This window comes from Chrysochloris asiatica, unplaced genomic scaffold, assembly GCF_000296735.1.
Source record: "Chrysochloris asiatica unplaced genomic scaffold, ChrAsi1.0 scaffold00127, whole genome shotgun sequence".
NCBI lineage: Eukaryota > Metazoa > Chordata > Mammalia > Afrosoricida > Chrysochloridae > Chrysochloris > Chrysochloris asiatica.
In genome coordinates this window covers 2,903,051-2,930,906 of record NW_006408645.1, presented here as the reverse complement: position 1 = coordinate 2,930,906, position 27,856 = coordinate 2,903,051, and the positions used below count along the sequence as shown (strand labels likewise).

General features: G+C 45.4%; 1 protein-coding gene across 1 annotated transcript; it reads left to right on the top strand.

Annotated features, from left to right (window-relative positions):
- The first annotated feature begins 317 nt into the window (after nucleotides 1-317).
- SLC22A14 (solute carrier family 22, member 14) lies at nucleotides 318-27,856 on the top strand. The gene is given in 12 exon segments (XM_006869183.1): nucleotides 318-368; nucleotides 4,435-4,593; nucleotides 15,819-16,316; nucleotides 17,411-17,514; nucleotides 17,681-17,835; nucleotides 18,745-18,913; nucleotides 22,534-22,654; nucleotides 22,884-22,981; nucleotides 23,575-23,789; nucleotides 24,944-25,097; nucleotides 25,672-25,869; nucleotides 27,685-27,856. Coding segments are annotated over 12 exon segments (2,094 nt in total).

Below are 27,856 nucleotides of genomic sequence, written 5' to 3'. Positions count from 1 at the left end.
CTTACCTTTGAAGACAGCACTATGGGATAAGGTCCCATCAAGTTACTTAGAAGAACACTATGCAACTTTACCCCACCAAATGGTGGGGAAAGAGCTTACCCGTCACGACTCCCTTTCTTGGCCCTGCCCTCAAAGGCATCTCTAGCCAACCTTGTACCAGGGAGCAGGTTGTAGTCTCCCCTTCTCACAGGTACTCCCACACTCTAGGAAAAGAGTCTAGAACCTCCCTTACCTCCCTTCATTGCGTTCACCTTTTCTTATATAACCTCTAAGGATTGAATGTTGCAGACGTGTTTTGCTGTCTTTGTAAATCCAGCATGGCTGTGTCCAGCTCTTTCAAACGCCTGATTATTATTCGCGATTCTCAGGTTTAGAGAGATGGGCAAATGTTTGGGAAAAAAAGACAAAACAGCCACTAGTGGGACTTCTAAAGTCATCTCTTTAATTTGGAACTTTTTTCAAAGGTAATATAAAAGTACAGATTTTTTTGTGTTGTTTAAGCAGAGGAGTTATCAGAACATGAAATCTAGAGACTTTTTGCCCATGAACTACTCCAGCCAGGCAGAGCTTAATTCCATCTTGTGCCTAGGTTTTAAGTGTTCAGATGCCAATTTTTCTTGAGTACTTCTAGCACCTCTGACAGTTGAACTGCCAGAGTTAGAAACAGAATATTTTTTAAAGTGGATTTTGGGCCACTTTCACCATCAAGCACAGGAAGGAGAGCAATTCCCTTGCAGGATCTTTCTTGGACATACCACTTAATGACTGCCTTAATGGGCGCTGGGTTATGATGTCATGCCCTGAGCGTCTCAGACACAGTACGTAAGCTTGCCTGTTTGTAACAGCCCCTGCTTCCACAGGCCCGCATATGTATGTGACGCCTTGCTGTCATCAGTCATGTTTGTGGGAAGAGATTCCTTTCTTCTCTGGGCCCTATAAAAGGTCACCTTGTGGAGGTAGAACTTTGGAAAACTAATCATGGTGGCCTGTGGATGATTTCTCTCACCTGGGTGATTTGTTTCTCTTGTTTAAAATTTAATAAAGAATCTCTATATTTATCTATCTAAAGATGAGGCCACTTTTCTCCCGTGCAACACCAGTAAGGTTTGTAATCACTTTTTATTTAGAAAATGTGTTAGAAGATGGCAAAAGTGAAAACTGAGAAACCAGCATAACAAAATAATAGCAGGGAAATTACAGCGAAGCCTGTGAGCTGAGACTTGACGGGGCTGCCTTGTTTTTCTGGGTCTCGAAAGTTTTCTGCCACTTTTCCATCATTTGTTTTCATGGAAAAGATTTGAGTTTTCCTTCTCTGACAGGTTCCACCTTACACAATTTATGGCTTTCGCAGGTTTACTATATAATAACAAATCTTGATTTTATATCCTCAGCACAACTTGATGATAACGATGGAAATGGAAAGTAGTTACATCTGAGAACAATGGATTGTGCAGCAGACCTGTACCCTAGCGATGAAGTTTGGTTTCCTGATCTCCCTTGGCTCTACCCTGGGGAAGTCCTCTAGTGTCTAGGCTCTGTGCCAGCCTTCCTCAAAGAGGCCTCTAAGATTACCATCACTGTACTGTGCATTTTGTGTTCACTGGTTCAATGTCTCAAGCCTAAGATCCCTCCAAACTCCTTAGTCAACTATTCTGTCTTACCACTGTCTTCACTGCCTCCATGTGCACTGACCCAACCCCCAAACCCACCAGCCCCACCTCCTAATCTCAGCCCTTTGAACCTGCTGCTCCAAATCCAATGGACGTCCATCCCCTCCCCGTACCCCCAAGTCTTCAGCCCAAGTAGGAAGGACAACCCATCTCATAAATCTTCCCCTGGTGCCTCATTTTCTCTCTACCAGGGAGCTGCAATAAGGCCTCTTCCCGCCCTATTGCTGCTTCTGGACCACTTGTGGCTCTTCCCTCTTGTAAAAAACTACTCTTTCTCCTCCTTGCTCCAGTCTCCCAAACTGCAGATCACACCTCCTCATGTAGTTAAAACTTTGCTACCCAGCACATGATTGCACCCCATCTCTTGTTATCATCCCAGAAGAACCCAGCAGCACCTCCAAAATCTCTGAAACCTGGCACATTAGTGAATGAATGAATTCAGACATCCTCTTTCTGAGCACAGCAGCCTTTTCTGATGAGCTTGCTCCATTACTCCGGTCCTTGGTGTCATTGGACCCCGTGTTGTGCAAACCCCAGTCCCTTCTCCCTCCCTATTATTTCCTCTGTAATTACTCTGTGGCCAGCTCCTTAGACTTTACCCTGTCACCGTTGAGTTGCACCTAGTTAGCACAGCCACAGATTGTGACTAAGCCCTGTTATCTGCCTTCTCTCTCCTTTCACCTAGGCTGCTGCCATTGCCAGAGTCACACACTGAGCAGGTTAGTTCCTCTGAATGTACGCTCACCCGCTTCAGCAGAATCTTCAACTGCCCAGCATCCCTACCAACTTTTTCTACTCAGATTGCTTTCCAACTCGTGTCAGTGACTTCTAATCTCCATTCTTTACAAACCTTGCCATCCATCTCCTACTTCCCCACACATAGCTTTTCTTCCTTTCAGAAAAAGGAGAAGTCATTATACGGTAGCTCCCCAAATTCCCCACCACTGTAGCTTTGACCCTTTCTCATTCTTCAGCTACAGTGATATGACTGCCCTGCATGTAGATGGTAGTGAAGCCACTGAGGGCAGGGCCTCTGCTCTGCAACCACCCCAGCCCTAATCTGGAGCTCCTGAGGATATGTATGGCCTGTCCTCCTTTCTCTCCTCCGTCTGAGGAAAATATGCCATCAGGGGGCTAGGTGGAAAGCCTCTGAATTGACTTTGATTTTCTCTCCAGTATGGGAAAGGCTTTGGAATGTAGTTTCTTTGGTGATAAGAGACTACAGCTCCTTCTGGGAGTTCTACTCTTAAGGGTTTCCAGATGAGCCAGAAGACATTGACCACAATTGGCCTAGGCCGCTTGCCTATAGAGTGGCCAAGGGTGTGAGCCAGGGCCAGGAAGAGTCCAGCTTCCCCAGTGCCCAAAGCATGCACAGGTCCTCCGGAGGGCTGGTCTGCCACTCCAGGGTGAACTTGGTAGCCCCACTTGAACCTTGACTGTCTAACTTCTTGTTTTTGATCCTCAGACATTAACACAACTGTGACCATCAATTCTTAAGCATTCAGTCCAAATGTGTCTAAACCAAAATGCAAAATTACTGCCAATGACTCCATTCTTACTCTTAGTAACCCTATATAGGGTTTCTGAGACTAAATCTTTAGATGGGAACAGCTACTCCCACAGAGTAGCAGGTGGACTTAAACAACCGACTCTGGTTATCAACCCCATGTCTAACTAACCCACAATGCCACCGGGTCTCCTGAAGTCTATAAAAGGAACCTGATATTTATTCTTTTGTTTCAATACCATCAAAAGAAGCAGAAATAACCTTGTGATTTTTCACAAAGATAATGAACACTTATAGTTGGTGTGAATATTAGTTTTGTAAACTCAGTTCTGCAAGAAATAGTGTTTCTTCAAATTAGACTTTGAGCCTCCATTTTACTGAGCTGAGTGGAAATTCAGCCTTGGTCGCTGGGGCTCTCTTTTACCCAGAAATGAACCGAAGTCCTGGGGTCTCATGTAAACAAGGCCAAGGAGCGCTCCCTACCCTGGTCGTTTAGCCTCACTAATAGTGGCTACTCCTTGTACCTGCCTGTGTGGGTTCTCCAGCCCCAGAAGTGCTGCTCCTTCAGGTCAGGGAGCTCTGAAGAGTCTGGGGCACCTAGGACCAGCCACTCAGTTGACCACAGACATTTGAAAGTTGGAACAAGTGTCCAAACATCAAGCACATTAAAGTGCTGAGCTCCTAATTAGTGAAAACGAAAGCCTTGCAAAATAGGCTTACACATTCATTGACATCAAGTCAATTGTGACTTAATGTAGGATAGCATAGTACTGCCCCATAGCATTTCCAAGGTGGTCAGTCTTTACAGAAGCTGACTGACTCATCTCTCTCCTATGGAACAGAAGGTTGGTTTGAACCACCAACGTTTCAGTTAGCAGTCAAGTGCTTTAACCACTACTCCAGGGCTCCTTAAAGCATATCGCGTTTAAAATCTGAGTTTTCCTATGATGAATATTTTGATGCTTTTTACTGAAATACCATCATTTTAGAATCAAATTCTTTCAAAAGGTGAACTCCACAGACGGGGGCGCTATACCTCTAAGTTGGTAGAAATGTCCGACTTTGGGGGGAGATGAGCCAGATGCAGGCATCTCTGTCTAGTGTTGGTTTGCAGAGGGACAGACCACTTCCAGGAAGGCTTGAAAGGCAGTTCACAACAGTTCTAGCTGCAAGGATGCTGAAAAGTCCCGTAAGTATGGGACTCACAGGACAGGCTCGTGTGGAGATTATTCCAGCCTTACTTCATTCTGTCCCTAGGGGCTGCTGCCAGTTGTGCCCCCAGAGTGGAATGCTGCCCCTCACCCTTCCCACCCCACCCTGAGAACCCCCCTGTCCTATTGTGACACTGCCCTCAGCCATCAGTGGAACTCAGAGGTTCTGCTTCCAAGGGACTGGCTGGGCCTGGATTGTGGTCAGGTGGGCTCTGGCTTTGGCTTATGGTCATGACTCCAGGGAGGAGGGACAGGGAGGGTGTGGAAGGTGGCGATTGTGATGACACGCAGCAATTTTGGGGCTGTGTTCTTAGCACAGATGTGGACAGGCGCCTGCCTGGGCTTGTTTGGCTGTGGGGAGTCTGTGGAAGGACCAGGCCACCCTCACAACAAGCGTGAGTTCTCAGTTATGGCATCTGGCAATTTCCTGCCTTGGGGTGGAATGCTATTTCTGGGCTATGCTTCCCATTTTAGGCCTGTTTCCTCTTTTGTACATTGAAAACCAAGTTCCTGGGACATGTGGGCCTGGCAGGGGACCTGATCATTTGAGGGAACAAAGTTGCAGGACTTTGTAAATCATCAGGCCCCTGAAGGTACTTAAGTGATGCTGGAGGGGAAGAAACCTGCAGGGAGAGACTGGTCCTGGTATCTCCAATCTGGAAGCCAAATCTCTGATGAGAGTGAAGTTCCCCCAACTCCCATCCTGGAAGTCTTTCTTGACCACCCTACCTCCCCCGCAACCATAGACACTTGTATTAATTTCCAATTCTTTAAAAAACAGGTTTATTGATGCTTAGTTTACATATGATATCCTTGACCCTTTCTAAATATAAAGTTTGATGGGTTTTGGTAATTGAGTGTAGCCATATCATCACTCCAAAAGTTCCTTTGTGCCCTTCTGAATTTACCTGTCACCCAACTCCCAAGCCTTGGCAACCAGTGACCTGGTTTCCACCTTTATAGTTTTGATTCTTCCAGAATGCCATGTGAATGGAATTATACAGTATTCATACCTTTTATGTCTGACTTTAAAAATTAGCAATCATCCATGTTGTTCCATGTTCCATACTTCTTTGTTTTATTGCTGAGTAGTAGTCCATTGTAGAGATGTGCCAAAACTTACTACTTGTCCACTCACCAGTTGTCCACTCACCAGTTGTCCACTCACCAGTTGTCCACTCACCAGTTGTCCACTCACCAGTTGATTGGCATTTGTGTTGTTTGTAGTTTTCTTACAATTAGGAATAAAGCTGCACTGAACATTCATATACAAGTCTTTGTATGGACATTAGTGTTTTGTTTTTTTTCTTTTGAATAAATAACTGAACTGGAATTACTGTGTTGGACAGTGAATAAGGAAGACCATAGAAGAATCAATACATTTGAATTGTGGTGTTGGAGAAAAATATTAAAAGTACCGTGGACTGCCAGAAAAACAAACCTTTCTTAGAAGAACTGCAGCCAGAATGCTCCTTAAAAGCTAGGATGGTGAGACTTTGTCTATCATACTTTGGACGTGTTGTCAGGAGGGACTAGTCCCTGGAGAAGGACATCATGCTTGCTAAAGTGGAGAGTCAGTGAAAAAGAGGAAGACCCCCGAAGAGATGGATTGACGCAGTGGCCCAGCAATAGGCTCTACTGTAACAATTGTGAGGGTGGCGCAGTGTTTCATTCTTTTGTGCGTAGGGTCACTATGAGTTGGAACTGACTTGATGGCACCTAATAACATCTGTAACTTAATAAGAAACTGTTGAACTATTTTCCAACAGTTGTGCAGTTTTGCAGTCCCACCAGTATAATAATGTATGAGTCGCTCCACATATTCACCGGTACTTAGTATTGTCAGTTTAAAAATATTTTTAGCCATTTTACCGGTGTATAGTGACAACTCATTGTGGCTTTAATTTACATTGCCCTAACAACTACCCCTCAGTTTTCACCCCCATAACTAAGGAAGTTTCCATCTCCTCCACATTTCAGCTGTCTATTTTCATGGCTATCTCCTTGCTATCGGAGTCCTGGTGTGGCACTGTGGGTTAATGCGCCAGACTGCAAAGCCATTTGAACTGCAAGGTTGGCGGTTCAAGCTCACCAGCTGCTCCTCGGAAACCCTATACAGGGTCACTATGGGTCAGAACCGACTCTGTGGCTAATGGTGTTGAGCATCTTTTTATGCATTTATTTGCTATTCATCTGTCTTCTTCTTTAGGGAAGCTTTTCAAATCTGTTGCCCAATTGGGTTCTCTGTCTTCTCATTGAGTTATAAAGGTTCTTTATAAATTTGGGATACAAGGAGTCCTGGTGTAGTGCATCGGGCTGCTAACCGCAAGGTCAGCAGTTTGAATCTATCAGCTGCTCCACAGGAGAAAGATGAGGCTTCCTGCTTCTGGTAAGATTCCCACTCACAGTAATCCTATACAGGGTTTCCAAGGAGCAGCTGGTGGGTTTGAACCACCAACCTTGTGGTTCTACGACACCACACCCTGTACGGGGTCACTATGAGTTGGACTCGACTCGATGGCATGTAGCAGCTGCAATACTTTCTCAGATTGTCCTCTCAGCCTTTGGTTTGTCTTTGCCTTTGCTTAACAGTGATTTTCAAAAAGCAAATCGTTTTGAAGACTACCAATCTGGCAATTTTTTTCTTTTACTTTATGGTTTGTGCTTTTGTGCTAGTTGTGTTCTGGCCAAGAAATCTTCACCAGTCAAGGTCAGAAAGATGTTCTCTTAGGTTATCTTCTAGAAGGTTAATGGTTTGACATTTTACTTCTAAAACTATGGTGTATTTTCAGTTTATGTTTAAAAAAAAAAAAAGTTTTCTTTTGCAGAGCAGTTGGGTTTCCATTCAACAATTCATGCCTATTTTGTTTTGTGACAATGATTGCAGTCCCCCAGAGTATATCTGCACTCCCTCCACTTTCTTCCTGTGCTTCCTGTTTATATTGGTTTTTCTGAGCTTTGTTCCTGGGCACACGCTACCCTCTTGATCTCCTGTGGCTGACTGTATTCGTTTCCTATTGCTGCTGTAATAAACCACCACATCTTAGTGTTTTAACACAACAGAATTTTATTATCTTGGAATTCTGGAGGTCAGAAGTCTGAAACGGGCCTCACTGTCCCTTTCTGGAGACTCTAGGGGAGACATTTTATTGCTTTTATCATCTTTTTTAATGCTGTCTGCATTTCTTGGCTCATGAGTCCCTTCCACCTTGGCCGGTTCAAGCTTTCTCACCTCACACCTCAGATTACTCTGACACTTCTTCTGCCTCCCTTGTCCACTTTCAAAGGATCCTGCAAACTCAAAAACTCAAATTTACTGCCATCAAGTCTATTCCAACTCATAGCAACCCTGAATCAGGTTCCAGTGGCTGTACATTTTTTTCAAGATTAGAAAGCCTCCTCTTTCTCCTGTGGAGTGGCTGGTGGATTTGAACTTCTAACCTTGGGGTTAGCAGTTCAGTGCTTATCCTTAGCCATCAGAGCTCCACATAAAAGACCTTTATTATTACATGATTACCCAATTCTATTTTATAAGTAGGGTTGCCATGAATTGGAATCAACTCCAGAGAAATAAACAGTTTATGATTCAGGATAATTTCCTTATTTTAAAGCCCCATGGTTCCGAATCTTATTCCCCTTACCATGTAATACACTATATTCATAGGTTCTCAGGATTAAGGTATCTTTTTTTTGGGGGGGGGGTGATTATTCTTCCTACACCCCTGTCCCACCACACACACATTCAAGTGCAATCTTCTTTTATTCTCTGTTTCTTGTACATGTCATGTTCCTGCTGAGGTCAGGGATCCTGAATAAGGGAGCCAAGCGGGGGGCTTAGATAAGTGAAAAGAGCTAAGTGTAAGAGACAAATGAGACTGGACCTGGCCTCCTGTTCAACTAAATCAGTAGTAATGGGACCTATAGTGAGCAGAGTGAATTCTCAGTATATAGAGAGAGCCCCTACTCAGCTTTAGCCAATTGCTGCCATGTGGGAATGCTGACCCAGGTGGTGAAACTTTAGAGAGAAAGTCCTAAAATTTATATGAAATCTGTTGGAAAAACAAATTCATACTCTAAGACACTGGGAGGGCTAATTATAATGTGTGCAGACTGGGTTATAGAATATAGTAGAATATATAGTATAGTATAGTAGAATATAGTCCTGGGTGCGGGGTTGGCAGCACCTTACTGTGACTATAGGAAACTGTGGTCCCAAATGTGGATTCCTGACCATGGATGGAACATGAGCCTGTGTCCAGGTGGTCAGGCCTGGGCAACTTCTACCCAGTTAGCTCTTTCCTGTCCCCACCCACCTGCCCCAGAGGGTTGTCCGGGATACTGAGAAAACATGGAGAAACAGCCTTGGGGACCTACAGCACAGAATAGTGAAATCATGAGTGCTTTGACTTAAAATCTCTGCAACCATTACCACACTAACTGAATGTTTGGACTGTGGGAAATATGAAGAACCAGTATAATGAATGCTAAGTAGCAGGCAGAAGACCACGGCATCAGTTCCCTAGGATTGTTGTAGCAAAATATCACAAGACAAATGAGTGGCTTGAAACAACCAATTTATTGCCTCACAGTCTTGGAAGCAAAAAGTTCGAATCCAGGGTACTACCGTGTCTCTGATGGCTCTGGTGGAAAACCCTTTCATGTCCCTTTCAGCCTCTGGCAGCCCAGGGTGTTCCTTGGTGTGTGGCATCATAACCCCAACCTCTGCCTCCAGTGTCACCAGGCCATCTTCATCCTGTGAAGAGAGAATGACTTTGGGCTATTCCTCTTTGAATGTTCTGTGAAAAATATTATGCAAATTGGAATGCTTTGTTCCTTAAAAGTTGCTAGGTTGGGTGTGGTATTTTCTTATGAGAAGAGTCTTCTACTTTAATATTTTGATTCAGCTGAATTGTCAAAGTCATTGGCATAAACTAGATAACATCCAGTTTATATTTATATCGTGCTATTTATCCACTTTTGCATATATAAAAGATCTATTTGAACCTTCTGTATTTTTTAATTTTTACTTAATTTCACTGGAGAGTAACTATCTTATTAATTTACTCAAAATAGTCAAACTTGGACTTTGTTCTCTTTTTATATTTTTGTGTTTTTCTTTTTCTTTCATTTCTGTCTTTATTTTTTCACTTTCGTTTCTTTACATTCAACCTTTAGTCATTTGTTATGGTGGACATTTAGTTGATTCATTTTCAGGCTTTTTATTTAAAACTGAAAGTTTCCCACAAAGCCATTCACAAGTTTTGATATGTAATAGCTTTCATTATCATTCAAACACTATACAGGGTCACTATGAGTCAGAACCAACTCATCAGCACTTAAAAACAACAATAGTTTTTAATTTCCATTTTAATTTCTTCTTTGACTCTTGAGATAATCACAAGTTTTCGTCTCTTATTTTTTACCTTAAAATACAATGATCCGGCCTCATGGATTGGAAGACACTGTCTAGATGTCAGTTGTTTCCAACCTGGCCTCTGTATCTGTTCAATGCAATCTCAGTAAAAATCACAACTACTGGTTTGTAGCTATTGTCAGACTTATTCTGAAGTTAACACGGAGAGCCAAAAGATCTAGAATGCCCAGTGCAATAGTGAAAAATAGCAAAGTTGGAGGATTCGTTACTTGATTTTAAATCTTACCATGAAGCTGCAGCAATCAAAATAGCATGATATTGGTAAAATAACAAAGACACAGAACTATGAAACAGAACAGAGAGCCTAGAATTAGACACACACAAATGTAGTCAACTGATTGCTCACAGACAAGCAAAGGCAATTCAAAGGAGAAAGAATTGTTTTGTCAAGAAATACTACTGGATGAACTGGACTAGACACATGGGAAACTATTCATCTTGGGAGAGGGAAATGGGAAGTTATTGCTTCAGGGGTATTGAGTTTCTATCACAGGTTATGAAGAAATTAGAAATGAAACATGGTGATGGTTGTAAAAACTGGTGGATTTAATTCACGTCACTGAATCTTACATATAAAATTGTTGAAATTGCAAATGTTTTGTTACAGGTATTATAACACAATAAAAAATATTAATGTAGAAACAGATTTTACACTTTTAGCAAAAACTAACTCAAAATGGATTATATACACCTAAAAGTAAAACACAAAACTTCTAGAAGAAAACATAGGAGTAAGTCTAAGTAACCTTGAGTTAGATGATGACTTTTTATATACAGCACCAAAGCATGATCTATGAAAGAAAATACTGATAAGTTAAACTTTGTTGTTGTTGTTAGGTGCCATCAAGTCAATAATGACTCATAAGGATCCTATGCACAACAGAATGAAACACTGCCCAGTCCAGTGCCAACCTCACCATCATTGCTACACCTGAGCCCATTGCTCTTGCCACTGTGTCGATCCATCTCACTGGGGTCTTCCTCTTTATCTCTGACCCTCCACTCTATCAAGCATGATATCCTTCTCCAGGGACTGGTCCCTCCTGATATTATGTCTGAAGTACAAGAGACGAAGCTACCGAGCTACATCATGCCCCAAGATTGTCGCTGGAGAATTGCAATTGAAAACAATGATATACCATTACTCCTTTATGAGAATGGCTGAAATCCAATTATCTGACAATACCAATTACTAATGGGGATGCAGAACAACAGGAAATTTCATTGCTGGTGGAAATGCAAAATGTCACTGTCCCGTTGGAAGACAGTCTGTTCATATCTTACCAAGTTAAACATATCTAAAATGAAACGAGAGTGATTCAATGGGCCAAAGAAGAAATCAAATGGTCAATCAGGAAATACTTAGAAATGAGTAAAAATGAAAACACTATAAACCAAACCTTATGTAATAAAACAAATGAAGGCAGTGCTTAGGGGGGGATATGGGTACAGTAAAATACAGAAATATCTCAATAACTTTACAGCTTGAAGAAATAGCAGATGAAGAGCAAACTGAGCCCAAAGCATCCTACCAGAAGGAAAGGCTAGCAAAGATTAGACCTGAGATAAGTAGAGAAGAGAAAAACAATAGAATAAAAAAACCACAATGATTCTTGGAAAAGATCATTGAAATCAACAAACTCCCAGTGGTACTGACAAAGAATAAAAAAGAGAAATTGCATAAAACTCTTAAAAAAAAAGAGAGGTCATACTTTGGGACCTAGTTTTAAACAGTGGATTCTTAAATATGACACCTCACATCATCAAAATGAAGAACTTTTTGTGCATCAAAAGACCTTAGCAACAAAGAGGCAACGTACAGAATGGGAGTAAACCTACAGAATGGGAGTAAACCCTGGTGTGGCACTGTAGGATCAGCGCTGCACTGTTAACCACAAGGTCAGAAATTTAAACCCACCTGTACAGGGTCGCTATGGGTCGGAACCGACTCGAAGGCACTTAACAACAACAACAGCCTCTCTCAGAAATGCTATACAGGGTTGCTTTGAGTCAGAAGTGATTCAATGGCACAAAACAGCAACACCATGTATTTGATAAGGGTTGCATATCCAGAATGTGTAAGGAATCTTACTTCAACAATAAAAAGTAACCTAATTTTAAAAACAAACATTTCTCTAAAGAAGCTATATGGCCTACAAGCACATGAAAAGATGCTTAATGTCACACCCGCTGTTGTTAGCTGCCTTCCAGTCAGTTCCAGCTCTTAGTACAACAGGCCTCGTATTCAACAGAACAAAACGCTGCCATATCCTGCACCGTCCTCACAATTGTTAGGTTTGACATGGTTGCAACCAATGTGTCATTCCATTTTCATTCCTTTTACCAACTCAGCTCTACCAACCATGATGTTCTTTTCCAGGGACCGGTCCCTCCTGATAACATGTCCAAAGTACAAGAGACAAGTCTCGGCATCCTCGCTTTTAAGGAGCATTCTGGCTGTACCTTTTCCAACACAGATTTGTTTGTTCCCTAGTAGTCTGTGGATATTCAATATTCTTTGCCAACGCCATAACTCAAATGCATCAGTTTCTCTGTCTTCCTTATTCATTGAACAACTTTCATGTGCATGTAAGGCAATTGATCATACCATGGCATGGGTCAGGTGCACCTTAGTCTTCAAAGTGACATCTTTGCTCTTCAGTACTCTACACAAGGTCTTTTGTAGGAGATTTGCCCAATGCACTGTCACATCCATTGTTGTTGTTAGGTGCCCTCCAGTTGGTACCGACTCATATTGTCAGGATGGACCAGTCGCTGGAAAAGGATATCATGTTTGGTAAGGTGGAGGATCGGAGAAAAAGAGGAAGACCCCAATGAGATGAACTGGCCAAGTGGCAGCATTGATGGACTCAAGTGTGGCAACTTTAGTGAGGTTGGCCCAGGATCAGGCAGTGTTTCGTTCTGCTGTGCGTAAGGTCACTACAAGTCGGTACCGAATTGATGGCACCTAACAACAACAACATAATGTGCTGGCTTGAACTGTGATTGCCTTGGCAGGGCCAGACCAAATCATTTCCTGGGTTTTATACAGCCTGAGGGCTGAACATTCCTCACCCGTGCTGTATAGGGTTTTCAAGGTTCTAAATCTTTTCAGGAGCAGAAAGTCTTATCTTTCTCTTGTGGAACTTCTGGGGACTCTAGCTGCTGACCTTGTAATCTGTAGTCCAGTGTTTATCATATGCAGCCACTGCACTTCCTTGTTAAATGCCATGGAGTCAGTTCCAACTGGTAGCAGCCCTGTGTAGCATTTCCAAGGAGCAGCTGGTAGATTGGGTTGCCGAAGTCCAGTACTGATCTTATAGCACCACACCAGGAGTTCACCATACTCCCTATTATATGACAGAGTTTTACAAATGCTCCAAGTAGGCTTGAGAAAAATGTGTTTCCTTTAATTATTTGATGCAAAATTTTGTAAATGATTCTTAGGTACAGCTTCATTGTGTTATTCAAGTAATCTACTTTTTGCTAAGTTTTTATGCCTTTGACCTATTGAAAATAGAAGTACACTGAAATTTCTAAGGATACTAGGGCTGTGAATTGTCCTGTTAGGGCTATCCATTGTTGTTCCATAGATTAAAGACATTTATTTAGGTGGCATCCTAGGATGATAACCACCAGGCCGGCGGTTCAAACTCACCAGCTGTTCCTATACAGGGTCACTATGAGTGGAGCTCTGGTAGTTTCGTGGTTACGAATCAGGCTGCTAACCTCAGGGTCAACAGTTCGAAACTACCAGCTGTTCTGTGGGAGAAAGGTGAGGCTTTCTGCTTCCATAAAGATTTACAGCCTCGGAGTAGGAACCGACTCCACGTCACATAACAACAACAACAACAAATGTATTAGAAGCAACTCAACGGCATTTAATAATATATATATAGAGAGAGAGAGAATTAATAATTTGGTGTGAGTGCATATCTACCTTTTTTTTTTTTCTTCCAAATGATGTTTTGTCTTAATGCCCACTTAGCGGTGTGGCTCTGTAGGATAAGCTCTGTATGGTAAGGGAAGCAATTCAAATGCACTAGCCACTCCTTGGGAACCCTTTACAAAGTTACTATGAGTCAGAACCACTTGATGGCACTTAACCACAGGATAGCTACACCAACTTTGTTTTGATTGTTTGCTTAATAACTCAGCTTGCTCATGTCTTTATGCTTGAAGTGTGTCTTCTTATGGTTGGTTGGTTGGTTGGTTATGTGCCATGGAGTCAGTTCCAACTCATAGTAACCCTGTGCAGGGTTTCCGAGGCTGTAAATCTTTACGGGAACAGAAAGCCTCATCTTTCCCCCACGGAACAGCTGGCAGTTTTGAACTGCTGAACTTAAGGTTCGCAGCCCAATTCTTAACCACTAACGCTACCAGAGCCCTTTGTCTTCTTATAGAGTTACCGAATTGTCATCCAAATTAAGGCACTTTTGAGAAGGCAAGGGACACTATGAATAATTATACTAACACAGCAGATATGTTCTGGGAAATATTGGTCACCTTATTTTTAAAAGCCAGATTAAAAATATTTAAATCCAGCCATCTATCCATGTCTTTTAAGGTAGTGGTTACAAATCGGGCTGCAAACCGCAAGGTCAGTAGTTCAAAACTACCAGCTGTTCCGCGGGAGAAAGATGAGGCTTTCTGTTCCCGTAAAGATTTACAGCCTCGGAAACCCTGTACAGGGTTGCTATGGGTGGGAATCGACTTGACGGCACTTAACAACAACAACAACATCCATGTCTTTAAGTGATTATCAGCATCCCTTGATTCATTTCTCCCATTATAATTCTTATTGTCTACTTTACCTGAGTGTCTTTCTGGATGAAGGTGTTGTGTTGTTTAGATAGAGATGTTTTTTGCTTTCCCCTTTAGTCTGATTTTTCTACTGCTGTTTTCTATTATTATAGTGGTTATCCTTGAAAACTGTAATGTACAAATGTAACTGAATTGTAACTTTCCTTTCCATCCTGAACAAACAGAAAGACTTTGATATACTTTGGCTATAATTGCCTTCTCCTTACTTACATATTATTGTTAGCCATCATGTTATCTTCTTTTAACTGTAAATTAGACTTGTTTGTATTATTAGTACAAGTTAATATTTGGATTTGCTTACATGTTTACTATTCTGATCATTGTGGCATTCTAGTCTGTGCTTTTGAGATAATTTCCCTTCTTAGTCTTTCCAAGTTTCATTAAATCAGTTGCTTGTGTGTGCTCTTTAAGTTTTGGGTTGTTTTTTTTTTTTTAGTGTTTTATTGTGAATTATGTGATCGTTTACTTGGGAGAATATTAGCTTTACATTCATCCTATCGTATATCATTTCATTGCCATGGTTACAGTCCCCTCCATGCATCATCAACCAACTAAAGGGTATACCCTGCAAGCTAGCCCTCCCACCCTGGTTGCCTGTTGTCAGCATACAGCCCCTCTCCCTCCCTGGGTCTAATGTCTCCAGATGCTCCATCTCTCTATGTCATTGTCTCTGCCTCCATCTATGGCATCACTGTTTCTCTGGATAGGGTCCCGCACTCCACTCTTCGCCCTTAATGGGCCCAGGGATCTCTACTCCTGGACTGCAAAGTCAATCACTCTCCTCCTTTTGCTACAAAATGTCTACCTTTACATTTACAACCCTCACAGTCAGTCCTGATAACAATTATTCACTATTGTACCACAAGGGACGTATCCCCATCTCCTTTCATCAGTCTCTCCCAGACAGATTGGACACCACTCAGTAGAGATTCCACCCTCCTCCGCACCCCCTGGATATATGCTCTCCCTTGAAAGCTTGTAAGCCAGTCACTTCTTGCCTTTGTCGCCTCCCACCCACCCATTTTGGGTACCCAATATCCAAGTTGAGAACAATAAGAGTGACATTTGTGTTCCAAGGCAGAAAGGCTAATGTCTGGTCAGTGGTGCCCATGCTGACCTCTGCTGTCCAGGGAGTTGTGTCACTAGACTGAGTGCATCCTTTCTTTGAATAGCTGCCTAGGAAAAACGAATCTAAGGTAAAGCAACTTGAATCCCAGTGTTCTTCCAGGATCTTGAATTCTCATTCCTGATCTATGGAGATGCTGTTCCACAGACTGAGGGCCATCAAATCCAGGGAGGATGACAACCTTGCCAGCATCCTGGCTGCAGTGGGAGTGTTTGGAACATTCCAGCGGAGGCTGGTGGCTCTCACCTTCATCCCCAATATCCTGTCGGGCTTCTTCTTGTATGGTGACTCCTTCATGTACCCAGCCCAGATAGCCTATTGCAACACCAGCTGGATCCTGGCTGTGGGTCCCAACTTGTCAGAGGCTGAGCAGCTGAATCTAACCGTGCCCCGAGGATCCAATGGCACGTTCCTGACATGCCTCAGGTACTCACCTGTGGACTGGGATCTGGATTCCATCATCAAGTTTGGCCTCAACAGTACGGAGATATGCCACGATGGGTACATCTATCCCAAGTCCAAGAAGCGACTGCTGGTAGATGAGGTATGCCTTGCTCTGAATTGTCTGTACCACCCCAGCAGCCCAGATAGGTGACCCCTACCCTCCCTGAACACATGGGGAAACTGAGGTCTAGAGAGAGGAAGCAATTGGCCTAAGGTCATCCTGCTGAGGTAGCACCAGAGCACTCAGCCCAGCCCTGCCTCACCAGGAAGCTAGGTAGATTTGGAGCAAGGGGTAGATATTGCATAGCAAGCTTGCTGTCTTCCCAGTGAATGACTTCTGTATTGCAGTTGTGTACACTGAACGCACAGAAGACAGAGAATGGGAAAGCAGTTGCTTCAGTCTAGTGCCTTTCAAACGGTTTCTCTACCTGAACAGCAATCTGGGTCCTCCACAAACCCAATAAACTAAAAACTGCCCTATAATAATAGTACAACTAGGGTTTCCAAGGCTGTTATCTTTAGGGAAGCAGACTGCCTAAACTTTCTCCTTAGAAGGAGTTAGTGTGACCCTGTAGTTTGAAACTGAGCACTTAACCGCTGCACTACCAGGGGCCCTCTACAGACCTGTCCCATTAGAATCTCCAAGTTGGGGTCCAGCATCTGTATTTAGGGGCTAGTCCTCAGTGTACCCTGCCTGTGCTTAGTTCCCTCCCCACACCATTCCATGTGACTTGTACCTCTGGGTCCTGTTTCCAAGCCTGGCTTCCTGGGTCAGCCATGGTCACAGTGAGCTGCAGAGGTAATAGGTGAGGACTCCTGGTGTGCCGCTGCAAGATCAGCACTGGATTGCAAACCACAAGGCCGACAGTTCAAACCTACCAGCTAGTCATCAGAAACCCTATGCAGGGTCACTGTGAGTAGGAACAGACTCGAAGGCACTTAACAACAACAACTGACTCTAAGTTCTGAGGTGGCACTGTAGGATAAGCACTCAGCCACAGGTTGGTTTGAACAGCAAGGTTGGCAGTTCAAACTCACCAGTTGCTCCTTGGAAACCCTATACAGGGTCGCTGTGAGTTGGAACACAGGCCATGGCAGTTAATAACAACAACAAAAGGGGAAGGCTCTGTCTCTGGACTCAGAGAGCTGACCCCAAGTGGAAGCCTGTGGACAATTTCTATGTTTAACCCACAGTTTGACCTGGTGTGTGGCAAGGAACTGAACAGGGACATTATGCTGACTATGTCCATGACAGGCCTCCTGATAGGATCTGTTGTCTTTGGGATCATATGTGACAAGTGAGTCTCCTAGACTTTTCACTCGTCCCTGGGTCACCCCACCTTCCTGGGGGCATTGAGAGGTGACGATCTCAAGCTGGGGGATGTGGTAGGCTTAGGGACTGGTTCTGGGACCCCAATGAGAGCAGCCAAGGAAGCCCTGCACAGCCTCTTTCCACGCCCGCAGGCTGGGTCGCTACCCCACCATCCTGCTGTCGCTGATGGGGCTGATGATCTTCGGCTTCGGGACAGCCTTCGTGAACAGCTTAGAAGTCTATCTCTTCTTCCGTTTCTGTGTCTACCAGGCAGTGGCCGGATACAGCATCAGCAGCATTGCTTTAGGTGAGCTCCAGCCACCAGGGGGCGGAACTCCATAGGGTGGGGCGGGCTTATTATATGGAGTCCCCCCACGACGGTGGGTGGGGGAGTCAACATGGTACGCATGGAGTGAACCTCTACTCCCAACTCCCTAGATATGCCAGTATCAATGACCAGCCGGATCCTTCCCTCTCAGCCCCCATCCTACCACCTCCTACCCCACACATTCTCCGGCCAAATGTGCCTGAGCACCCAGCTGACATTGAGTTTTTAGGATGGGCCAGACAGCTGTGAAGCCCTTTATATGCATTGTTTCATTTCATTCGACAGAACTCTATTCACTAGGCACTATTTCCTTGTTCCTTTAACCTAGAAGGATACTTGCACACCAGAGAAGTTAACAACTTATCCAGCTATTATGTGAAGGAGCTGGGGTGTGAGACCAAAACATTCACCGTTTGAACTGCAAGGGCCCTGTGTTCTCAGGGTGCTCAAGCGGTAATCCCATCTTCATTGGGAGCTGCCAGAGCTCCTCAGGAGGGAACTGGGGTCTCCACAGGGCCCTCGGCCTTGGTTGCCGTAGCACTAATGTGTTCAAGCAAAGGTGGGGACAGTGACTCCTTGCCGTAAGCCAGGTGCCAGGCCAGGTGTGGGGTATTATGCTCCAAAGCAGGCATTCTCTGTGAGAGGCGTGTGGTCAGGTGGGAGCCCAGGTTGATAAGGGACTGCTGGGTGATTGGGAGGTCAGGCTTCAAGCATGTCCAGGGAAGCACAAAGCAACCAATGTCTAGCTTTGAGGGTCTTTCTCTGGACCTGGGACATTATGAGAGGACAGGAGATTCTTTGCCCCATCTGAGCTGCCCAGGGCAGGGTTGATGAGATCTCAGGAGGGCCCGAGCTGATTGTGGTTTTGTCCTCTTGCCCTTTGTACAGTCACTGAGTGGCTAGTGAGTGAAGACCGGGTCCGTGTCATCATCTTGTCACACTGCTATTACACTGTGGGGATCCTGTTCCTGCTGGGGCTTACCTACAGCATCCCCCACTGGAGGATACTGTTCCTGCTGGGTGGTTCACCCATATTCTCCGTCCTTCCCTATATCTGGTGAGTGTGGGATGTGCACAGAGATGGGTCTGCTGGGTTGGAGATGGGGAACGTGGAGACAGAGTGTGAGAGTGGGGAAGATGCCTCCTGAGAGACAGTGTACGTGGATGAGATAAGAAGAACTCCAGAGCAGGTCCCCTGGAACTCTACATGAAGATGGTTCATGAGATGTGCCCAGATAGTCAAAAGGAGAAGGGTGAAGAGGTGAGCTTCAAGAAGGGAATGGCAATAAATCAATCAATTAATTAATAAATGAATGAATGAATGTATGAGTGGCAAGAAAATGAGCAGTGTCTTAACTGGTAAGACGTCACCATCAGGAACCTGAGAGATTGACACTAGGGAGGGACAACTGCTGGAGCAAACCTTGGAAGAGTTAGATGGGGAGGGTGTTGCTAACTGTAGGCAGGTGGGGAACAGAGAAGGAAGAGAGGTGAGAGGTGGGGTGCTCATTTGTTTAGGGTTAGGTAGTTCTGTTTGTGAAAATTATCATATTGAATCTTGACATTATATTTCATCTTTACAACCTTAAAAGATGGGCTATGCTAGTCCCTTACTATGGGCGGGATGTGAGGCAGGGGAAAAGTGAAGCTTCAGAGAGTCTAAATGGTTCTGTGTTGCCCAAGGTCACACAGCTAGAAAGTGGTGGAGCTGGAATTTGAACCCAGCCTGTCCGACTTAGAACCCCTTCACTCTAACACATAGAGAGCATGGATTTGGGGAGGTAGGGTTACCAGTTAAGAACGAGGACATGTATTGGTTTGGAGACCTTCCAAATTCTGCAGAATGCCTTGACAGTCATTGAAATGGCCAAATGAGTATGATGGGTTTGCCACACCAGATGACATGACTGTCAAGTAGCTGGGAAATAGTTTCATGGCTTGACCTTAAAATATTTTTTAATATTATTAATATAATAGATGCATAGGGTTAAAAATCAAGTAGTACCAAAAGGTTTGTGATGAAAATAACCTCTCTCCCACTACCCCAGCCCCAGTTCCCTTCTCAGAAGTCTCCACACTGAATTCTTCCAGTTCTTTCTTTTAGGAGATGTCTCCATGGTTCTACATAATAAGTTATTGTAGTTGTTAAATGCCATTAAGTCAGTTCCAACTCATAACAACCCTGTATAGGGTTTCTGAGGAACGTCTAGTGGTTTCCAACTGCCAACCTTGTGATTAACAGTCCAGTGCTTATCCTACAGTGGCACACCAGGATTTCCTACATAATATGTTGTTGATGTTGTTGTTCCATTGAGTCAGTTCTGACTCTTGGCAAACCTATATAGGGTTTCCAAGAGCAGATGGTGGGTTTAAACTGCCAACCTTGTGATTAGCAGTCCAGTGCTTATCCTACAGCACCACACCAGCGGTCAATGAGTAGACACAGTCCAGCCCAATTTAAAATTCAAATCTTGCATGGAATTCATAGCTTCTACCAACCCCTATCCCAGATCCAGTTTACATCTGCAATGGCAGAGTGGACAAGGTCTGTTCTCATGCTCTTGTTGCTGTGGTTCTTCTGGACAGAGGATGGGGACTTCAGAGTAAAGAGGCAAACACGCTATGCAACTTGGGTGGTTATAGTTGGCCTGGCAGTGCCTTCTGTGGGCCAGTTATCTCAGAGCATACTTGCCAGTCTTCTGAGTGTGGTAGTTTCCTCTCGCTAACCTCTAGGTATCGCCACCTGGCTCCAGTAGTTGGCTGTTCAGCCAGCAGTGCAGGAGTCTTCTCACCCTAGTGCAATAAGTAAGGTCCACTTGATGAAAAAACTAGTGTCCAAAGGTGGTATGCTCACTGCTCCTGACCCCCATCCTACCATGGTGGGCTGCTCCCACCAACCTCCAGCCTTTATCAGACCCAGATGAGAGAGGGCACCACTTCTGTTTCTGTGTCAGCAGACACATATAAGGTGGCTTCAAACATATAAGGTGGCTTCAAACCTTCATGGAAAATGAAATTAAAAGAGAATGGAATTTTCCATGAAGTTTTTGACACACCCCCCTTTATTACCTCTTCCATAAACTCACGTACTATCTGAAGTATTAGGCAAGCCCTCAAACTTCTGAATCAGCAAACTCCAGCCAAGGAATGGCAGCCAGATTCCATTTCTTGAAGGCAACCCACAGTCTTTCTAAGGAGTTTCCTTGGACATCTAACATGAGCCAGTGAGTACAATGTAGGGAGAGAATGACATTCAAGCCTCTCTCACTCCCAAGAATTGGAAATTTCCAAACTCTATAGCTGGAGTCCTGGTGAGGTTCTGTAGGATAAGCAGTGAACAGCTGACCACAAGTTTGATAATTCAAACCCACCAGCTGCTCCTTGGAAACTTTATATAGGATCACTATGAGTCAGAAGCCACTTGATGGTACTTAACAACCTAATTGGGAGTGGTGGCCCCTGGATTGTTTTGCTGTTTACTGTGTTGCTACTGTTGAATTTAGCAATCCTGCTCTGAATGTGGTAAGGCCCCTCTTTAGAAGGTGTGATTACCAGCTTTGGGGCTTAAACTGAAATTCCAGGACATTGAAACAAATGAAAAAGTGTGAGATATATATAGATCTCCTACAAACATCTAAGAGATTGAAAGAGACTATTTATACTTGAGTAACCATAGGGGGAGGAAGCAAGAAAACTCTTATTGCGTGGAAGGGATTGCAATTATTGAAATGAAACTAAATTGTGGTTTGTTGAATGTAAAAGCCAGGCAGGGGTGGCAGCATGTGAAATCAGCAGGGACTAATGACAGAATTTTGTAAGGGTGCCTTATCAGGGGACCTAGGCTCATATCCATTCTGCCTATGTGACCTTGTGCAAGTCCTTGCACCCTGAGGTTGGGAATCAAATGGGGATAATATTGCAAGGTCCAAGGTTGGGGATGAAGACTGTATGAAGGTGTTTCAAAAACTCAGGGAAAAATTCCAATATATTTTCATTCTTTTTTTTTTCCACAAATTTGTTGAAGCCCCCTTGATTAGATGAGGGTACCAAGCATAGTTTCTAGCATATGATAAGTGTTGGTACATGTTAATGTGTGTAGACTCTGACAACCTAGGAGGATTGGAAAACACTGCAGGGCTAGAGTTATTCTGAAGTCAAAGGCAATGGGGGATGTAGCAGGACAGGAGATAGGACAAGGAGGAACCTTTTAATCAACCTCCATTCACCCAGACAGGGTGCTGGGCCCTGGGTCAGAGCTAGGGTCTTACACACACACACACACACACACACACACTCCCTATACTATTAGGGTTAAAGAGAAGGTGCCAGAAAACCCCAACTGTGAGGGCATGTAGGATGGTGCTCTCAGATACCTGGGCAGGTGGAAATGTCCCCTGAGCTAGAGCAGGACAGTCTTCTGAGAGATGGCTTTGAAGGTGAGGAGGCTGTCACGACAGAACAGCAGGGATGTGGAGTTGTGTGTGGCTCGGATAGTGGAGGGGCTTACTGCCAGTGACATGTGCAGGAATCTCCAGGGTGGTGGTGGTCTTCAAGACCGCCAGTGTCTAGGTCATCTCCTGCTGGAGCAGGAGGGACACAGACAAGGCTAGGGTGGGTCTGACTTGGGTCTTGGGAACATCCTGGAAGGATGATATGAGCAAGGGATGGGTCACACAGGATTCTCCCCGAGTCCCCACGGTGGCTGATGGTGAGAGGGAAGGTAGAAAAGGCCAAGCAGGTGCTTTGCTATGCAGCTTCCATCAACAAGAGAATCATTCCTTTAAATCTGCTGAACAAGGTAAGAAGCTTCAGGCTTGGAGTGGGACGAGGTCTCAGACCTAGGGGTGTCCCAGTTCACTGCTTGAGAATGGAAACAGCAGAATTGAACCCTTCCAGGAGAAGGCCAGAACCCTGGCTGGCACAGTGGTGGGTGGATGGTGGGGAGTAGGCAACTCTCACAGATCAGGTTGTGGGGAGACAGGGTTGGGGTCTTAGTGCTATCTCTGGTTGGTCTGCTTGCCCTTCAGCTGCAGCCATGTAATAAGAAGATGACTACATCCTCTGTCCTGGATTTCTTTAGCAATAGGCACCTCCGCAAGTTGATCTTCATGATAAGCGGCCTGTGGTAAGTTCTCAGGGCTGGCCAGGATGCACTGCAGACACATGCAAGCCAGGAACCTCAGTGATGGAGGTGTGGTCGAGCTACCAGGGGAGGCAAGGGGTGAGGCCTTAAGGTGCCTGCTCGGACCTCCTACATATTTTCCCGCTATATTCCCATCTTGGTGTGGCGCTGTGAGTTAATGAGCCAGACTGCAAAGCCGTTTGAACTGCAAGGTCGGCAGTTCAAGCTCACCCGCTGCTCCTTGGAAACCGTATACAGGGTCACTATGGGTTGGGACTGAGTCCACGGCACTTCTCAACAACAACAATCCCCGTCCTGAGGGGCTCTGGTAACGTAGTGGTTACGAATAGGGCTGCTAATCTCTCGGTCAGCAGTTCAAAACTACCAGCCACACAGCAGGAGAAAGATGAGGACTTCTGCTGCCAAAAAGATTTACAGCCTCAGAAACCCTCTACAAGGTCTCTATGAGTCGGACCCAACTACACAGCACACTACCGCCACCTTCCCCATCTGCCGCTCATCTTTGCTCTATGTGTGTGTGTGTGCATGCATCTGTCTGTCTGTCCATTTCTCCCTTTCTCCTGGCTTCCTTCCAGGTTTGCCATCAGCTACAACTATTTAACACTGAGCCTGAAGGTGAAGACTTTTAGCATAAACCCCTATAGGAGACGCATCATTTCTAGCCTCATAGAGGTGCCTGCCCGGATGTGCTGCATCTTACTCGTGGAGCAGATTGGGAGGAAATGGGCACTGGCTGTGACTCTCCTCCAAGGCTTCCTGATATCCTTGTTTGCCATTTTGCTTCTCCAAGGTACAGCAACCTCTTCCCTGCCCAGCATTTCTTTTCTCTCTCCTGACTGCACCCTGCTTGGCCCATAACCTGAGTGGCCTGGGAGCTGGCCTTCTGCACTCACAGCCCACCTATGCTGAAGAGGGGGACCTTGGGAGCAGGCTCCTTCACTAGGAGCTGCCTGCCTCAGCATGGCCTGAGAGGTATGGGCATGCTGCCCAAAGGACTCGTCCTTGCTCAGGGCCGTGGGCAGCCTTCTTCATCCTGGTTAAAATATATGTCAGTAGCAGATATGATGGTTAAATGTGAACAGATGATGGCAAAAATAATCATTCAACTGCTACCTCAGGTCCTGTCTCTCATCTGTAGCTCCTTTGCTTGGGAAATGCCTCTGCTTTAACTTCAAAGGTCCTGGTGGCACAAAGTTTGCACTCAAATACTAACCTAAGGGTTGGGGGTTCAAACCCACCCAGTGGCTCCACAGAAGATCAGCTTGATCTCTGATGTCACCCCAGGGCTGGAGTGTGGGGAGTGGGGAAGGTCCAGGAAAGGTTGTCAGGGAGGAACTGTAAATCATCCATCTCCAGACCCATGAACAGAGCCTCCAAGCCCCAGATTCACCATGCCTGCAGAATGGAGTTCCCTAAGTACTAGTTCTTTTCTGTCTCCTTCAGCATTTTTGTACCGCCACCTAGAACTGGGTATCCTGGAGAAATTAACACCAGTTCCAGCTACGTAGGCCTCAGCTCCTCCTGTCCACCCCAAGGTGGATGAAGGGGAGGGTTAGGAACAGGAGATTGGCCCACAGGCCATGGGGAGGATATGCTGAATGGGCCAGGGGGCTAAGTGGATGCCCAAGGAGAGAGTGGGCAATGAAGTGAGGTGGGGTTGGGGAAGCTGCAGCTGGCTGAGGATTTGGGAAAGTGAGAGCATTGTTGGCAGAGCTGTGGGGGCTGGGCACAGTCTGGTGGATGATGGTTTGTAAGGCTCGTGGGGTACCAATGAAACCTCCCAGACTGCTGACCAGTTCAACTGCAGATGAACTAATTCCAGGCTTGACTGGGCCTCTGGCAGTCTGAGTCCACTGACAAGGTGGTGGGAATGGACTATTCAGATGCCTTCTTGGAGGCACTAAGGAAGAGTCCATGGGACAGGTTTCCACCACTTGCTCTGAGGGGATTACAGGCCCAGACTCAGGTGGCTGTGTTGACTGGCCACAGAGTTGAAATTCATGGTGATCTTGGCAATCCTGATCGAAGAGTTCATTCTGACCACCTCATTCACCCTGCTCTTCACCTACACTGCTGAGCTCCTGCCTACCGTCCTCAGGTATGTGGGGTGAGGGCGGCCCTGGGGCCTGAGGAGGTGGCATGGGCCTGAGGCAGGATGGTCATTAGCAACATTGATAGGAGCAGCTAAATTTATTGAGCACTTGCCTGGTGACAGACACTGAGCTAAGCACTTTACACAGATTATCTCTGAACCCTCACAAAAATCCCCCAAATGCTATCACCAATCCTATTGCAGATACGAAAATCAGAGAAATGGACAGCACTTGCTCAAGGTCAGGCTGTCTGACTCCAGAGCCCTGCCCACACATCCTCCTGGAATGTCTTTGGGGCCCCCTTCACTACAGGAGCCCTCAGCAATGACAGCAGTGTCACCTGGTAGCACTACCCAAGTCCTCTCTCTGACACCCACACAATACAGTATGGTTCTTCTTTCTCCCACTCCTAATATCGCGACCACCACCACCACCACCACTAAGTAGTAGACCCAGAAGGAGGTATTACCCATCTTGAATGAATGAAGAACAAAGTTGGGCCCAGAGTGGGGAAGGGTAGAAACTGCATCCTCTGGGCCTGTGGGGCCTCCCAGAAGACAGCTCTTGCTCCCCCTGCAGGACGACGGGCCTGGGACTGGTGTCTTTGACCTTGGCCGTTGGATTCATCCTGTCCCTGATCATAACGCTCATCAACCAGGGCTCCACCATCCTGCCCATCTTTTTTTCCTGCTTCTCAGCTGTCCTGACTGTGTACCTCTGCATCCTGATGCCGGAAATGCAAAACCAGCCCCTCACTGACAGTGTAGAGCAGTTCAGGTGCGTGCCTGATGTCTACCTCCATTCAGCCTAGGGCCTGCTCCCCAAGACCTTGTCACTGTGCACCTCTGCCCCTTTGCAAGAAGATCCAGCCACCTGGGGGTCACCCCATGGCTATAGCAGCCTCCTGGCTCGCTCTGATGTCTGCCTGCTCTAGCTCAGCCACTGCCGACTCCCAGGTCTTCTTCTGTACCCCACCCCCATCCTAAGCCACCAGGAAGCAGCTGTCTGCCTGTCTGGACTGGGTGATGCTCCTGGACTTGGGGAGGTGTCCTCCAGGGGCATTCTAGCAGTACCCTGGCCTCCCTCCCTCCTTCCAGAGCACAGGAGACCAGCAGGGAACCAGCTCTCTGAGTACCTCTCCTTTCCTGTCAGAACTCCCAGGTTCTCTTAAAGAACTCAGTGTTCATTCACAATTGTGGCCCTTCCCTCAGTAGCTACACTTAGAAACTGGATTTCACTCCAGTCCCTTCACAGACGCTGCTGGCCTCTGTGCCTTCAGGATACTTGTCATGCTTGGTAGAACCATCTTTGGGATTTGGGCCAATAGAGCCCATAGTGCTTTCAGGGGTCTAAGAGAAACAGTGAGGCACAGAGATTGCCTGAGGTCCTGCAGTACCCTCTGTTCTGTACTAAAGGGGGTCACTGGCTCTGGTCTTCCTCTTCTTTCCCCCTTCTGTCCCTCCTTGAACTCTGTGCTAGGAGTTGTGCCAGGGTTTATACTGTCAGAGCTAAGAGAGTTCCACCCTTGATGAAGTCATTGAGGGGACACAGTTATCAACAGTGTGCTCTGACAGGGATGTGCAGAATCTTTAGAAAGAAGGAAGGGGCTTTGGGGAGCTATGGCGGGCTTCACAGAGGAAGTGACATTCGAGTAGGGCTTTGAAGTATGAACAGGAGTTGCCCCAGTATAGAGAGGAGAGAATGATGCAACAGAGTAGAGAACATGATGGTTAAGTGGAGCCAAAAGGCCTAGGTTTCTATTCCTGAGCTACCATTACCCTAATACCTCTGAGGTTCTGTTTCTTCATTTGCAAAAAGGATAATATAGTAATAATAATAGCTGACATTTAATAAGCATGTACTCTGTGTAAGATCATGGAGTCCTGGTGTGGCACTGTGGGTTAACGCGTCAGACTGCAAAGCCGTTTGAACTGCAAGGTCGGCAGTTCAAGCTCACCATCTGCTCCTTGGAAACCCTATACAGGATTGCTATGGGTCGGAACCAACTTGATGGCACACAACAACAAATGTGTGAGATCTAGTCCTATATATGCTTTACCTCACTTTGTCCTCATACAAACCACATGGGAGGTAGGCTTTATCATTAATCCACCAATTTACAGATGAAGAAACCGAGTACAGAGATATAAAGCCACATAGTCCAGCCTGCACCTCCCATAAAATTTTTGGTAGAATGGTTTTTACTGTTAAGTGCCATCGAGTCAGTTCCGACTCATGGTGACCCTGTATAGGGTTTATAAGGAATGGCTGGTGAGTTTGAACCGCTGACCTTGTGGTTCAAACTGATTTGTGGCCCTGTACTTATTCTCTAGCACCACATCAAGCCCACATAGTCCACTTGACGTAATGCCTTGCACATAGCATGTGCTCATTAAATGTTAGCAATGATGATGGTAGGTGGAAACCGAAAGACATGGAAAAGTGAAAGCTATGGTCAAGGCTGGGAGATAGAACTGATCCTGGGCCCTTGAAGAAGCTTAGCTGAGATCTGCAGGAGTGGGAAGGCCCACCTTGTGGGGAATGCAGAGCTGGCCATGACTGAAGGGGTCTTAAAGTCACTGCTTTCCTCAGTCTCCAGAAAGACTTGATCAGGGATTTGTTGTTTGAGAACCTAATTGATTCATCGCTGGAAGATGTGAGTGAGGAGGCAGCCAAGAATGCAATTCTCAATACCATGGTTCACAATCTGGACTCAGACACTGTCACCACCAAGGAACAGCAGTCCAGAGGAAAGGACCTCTGA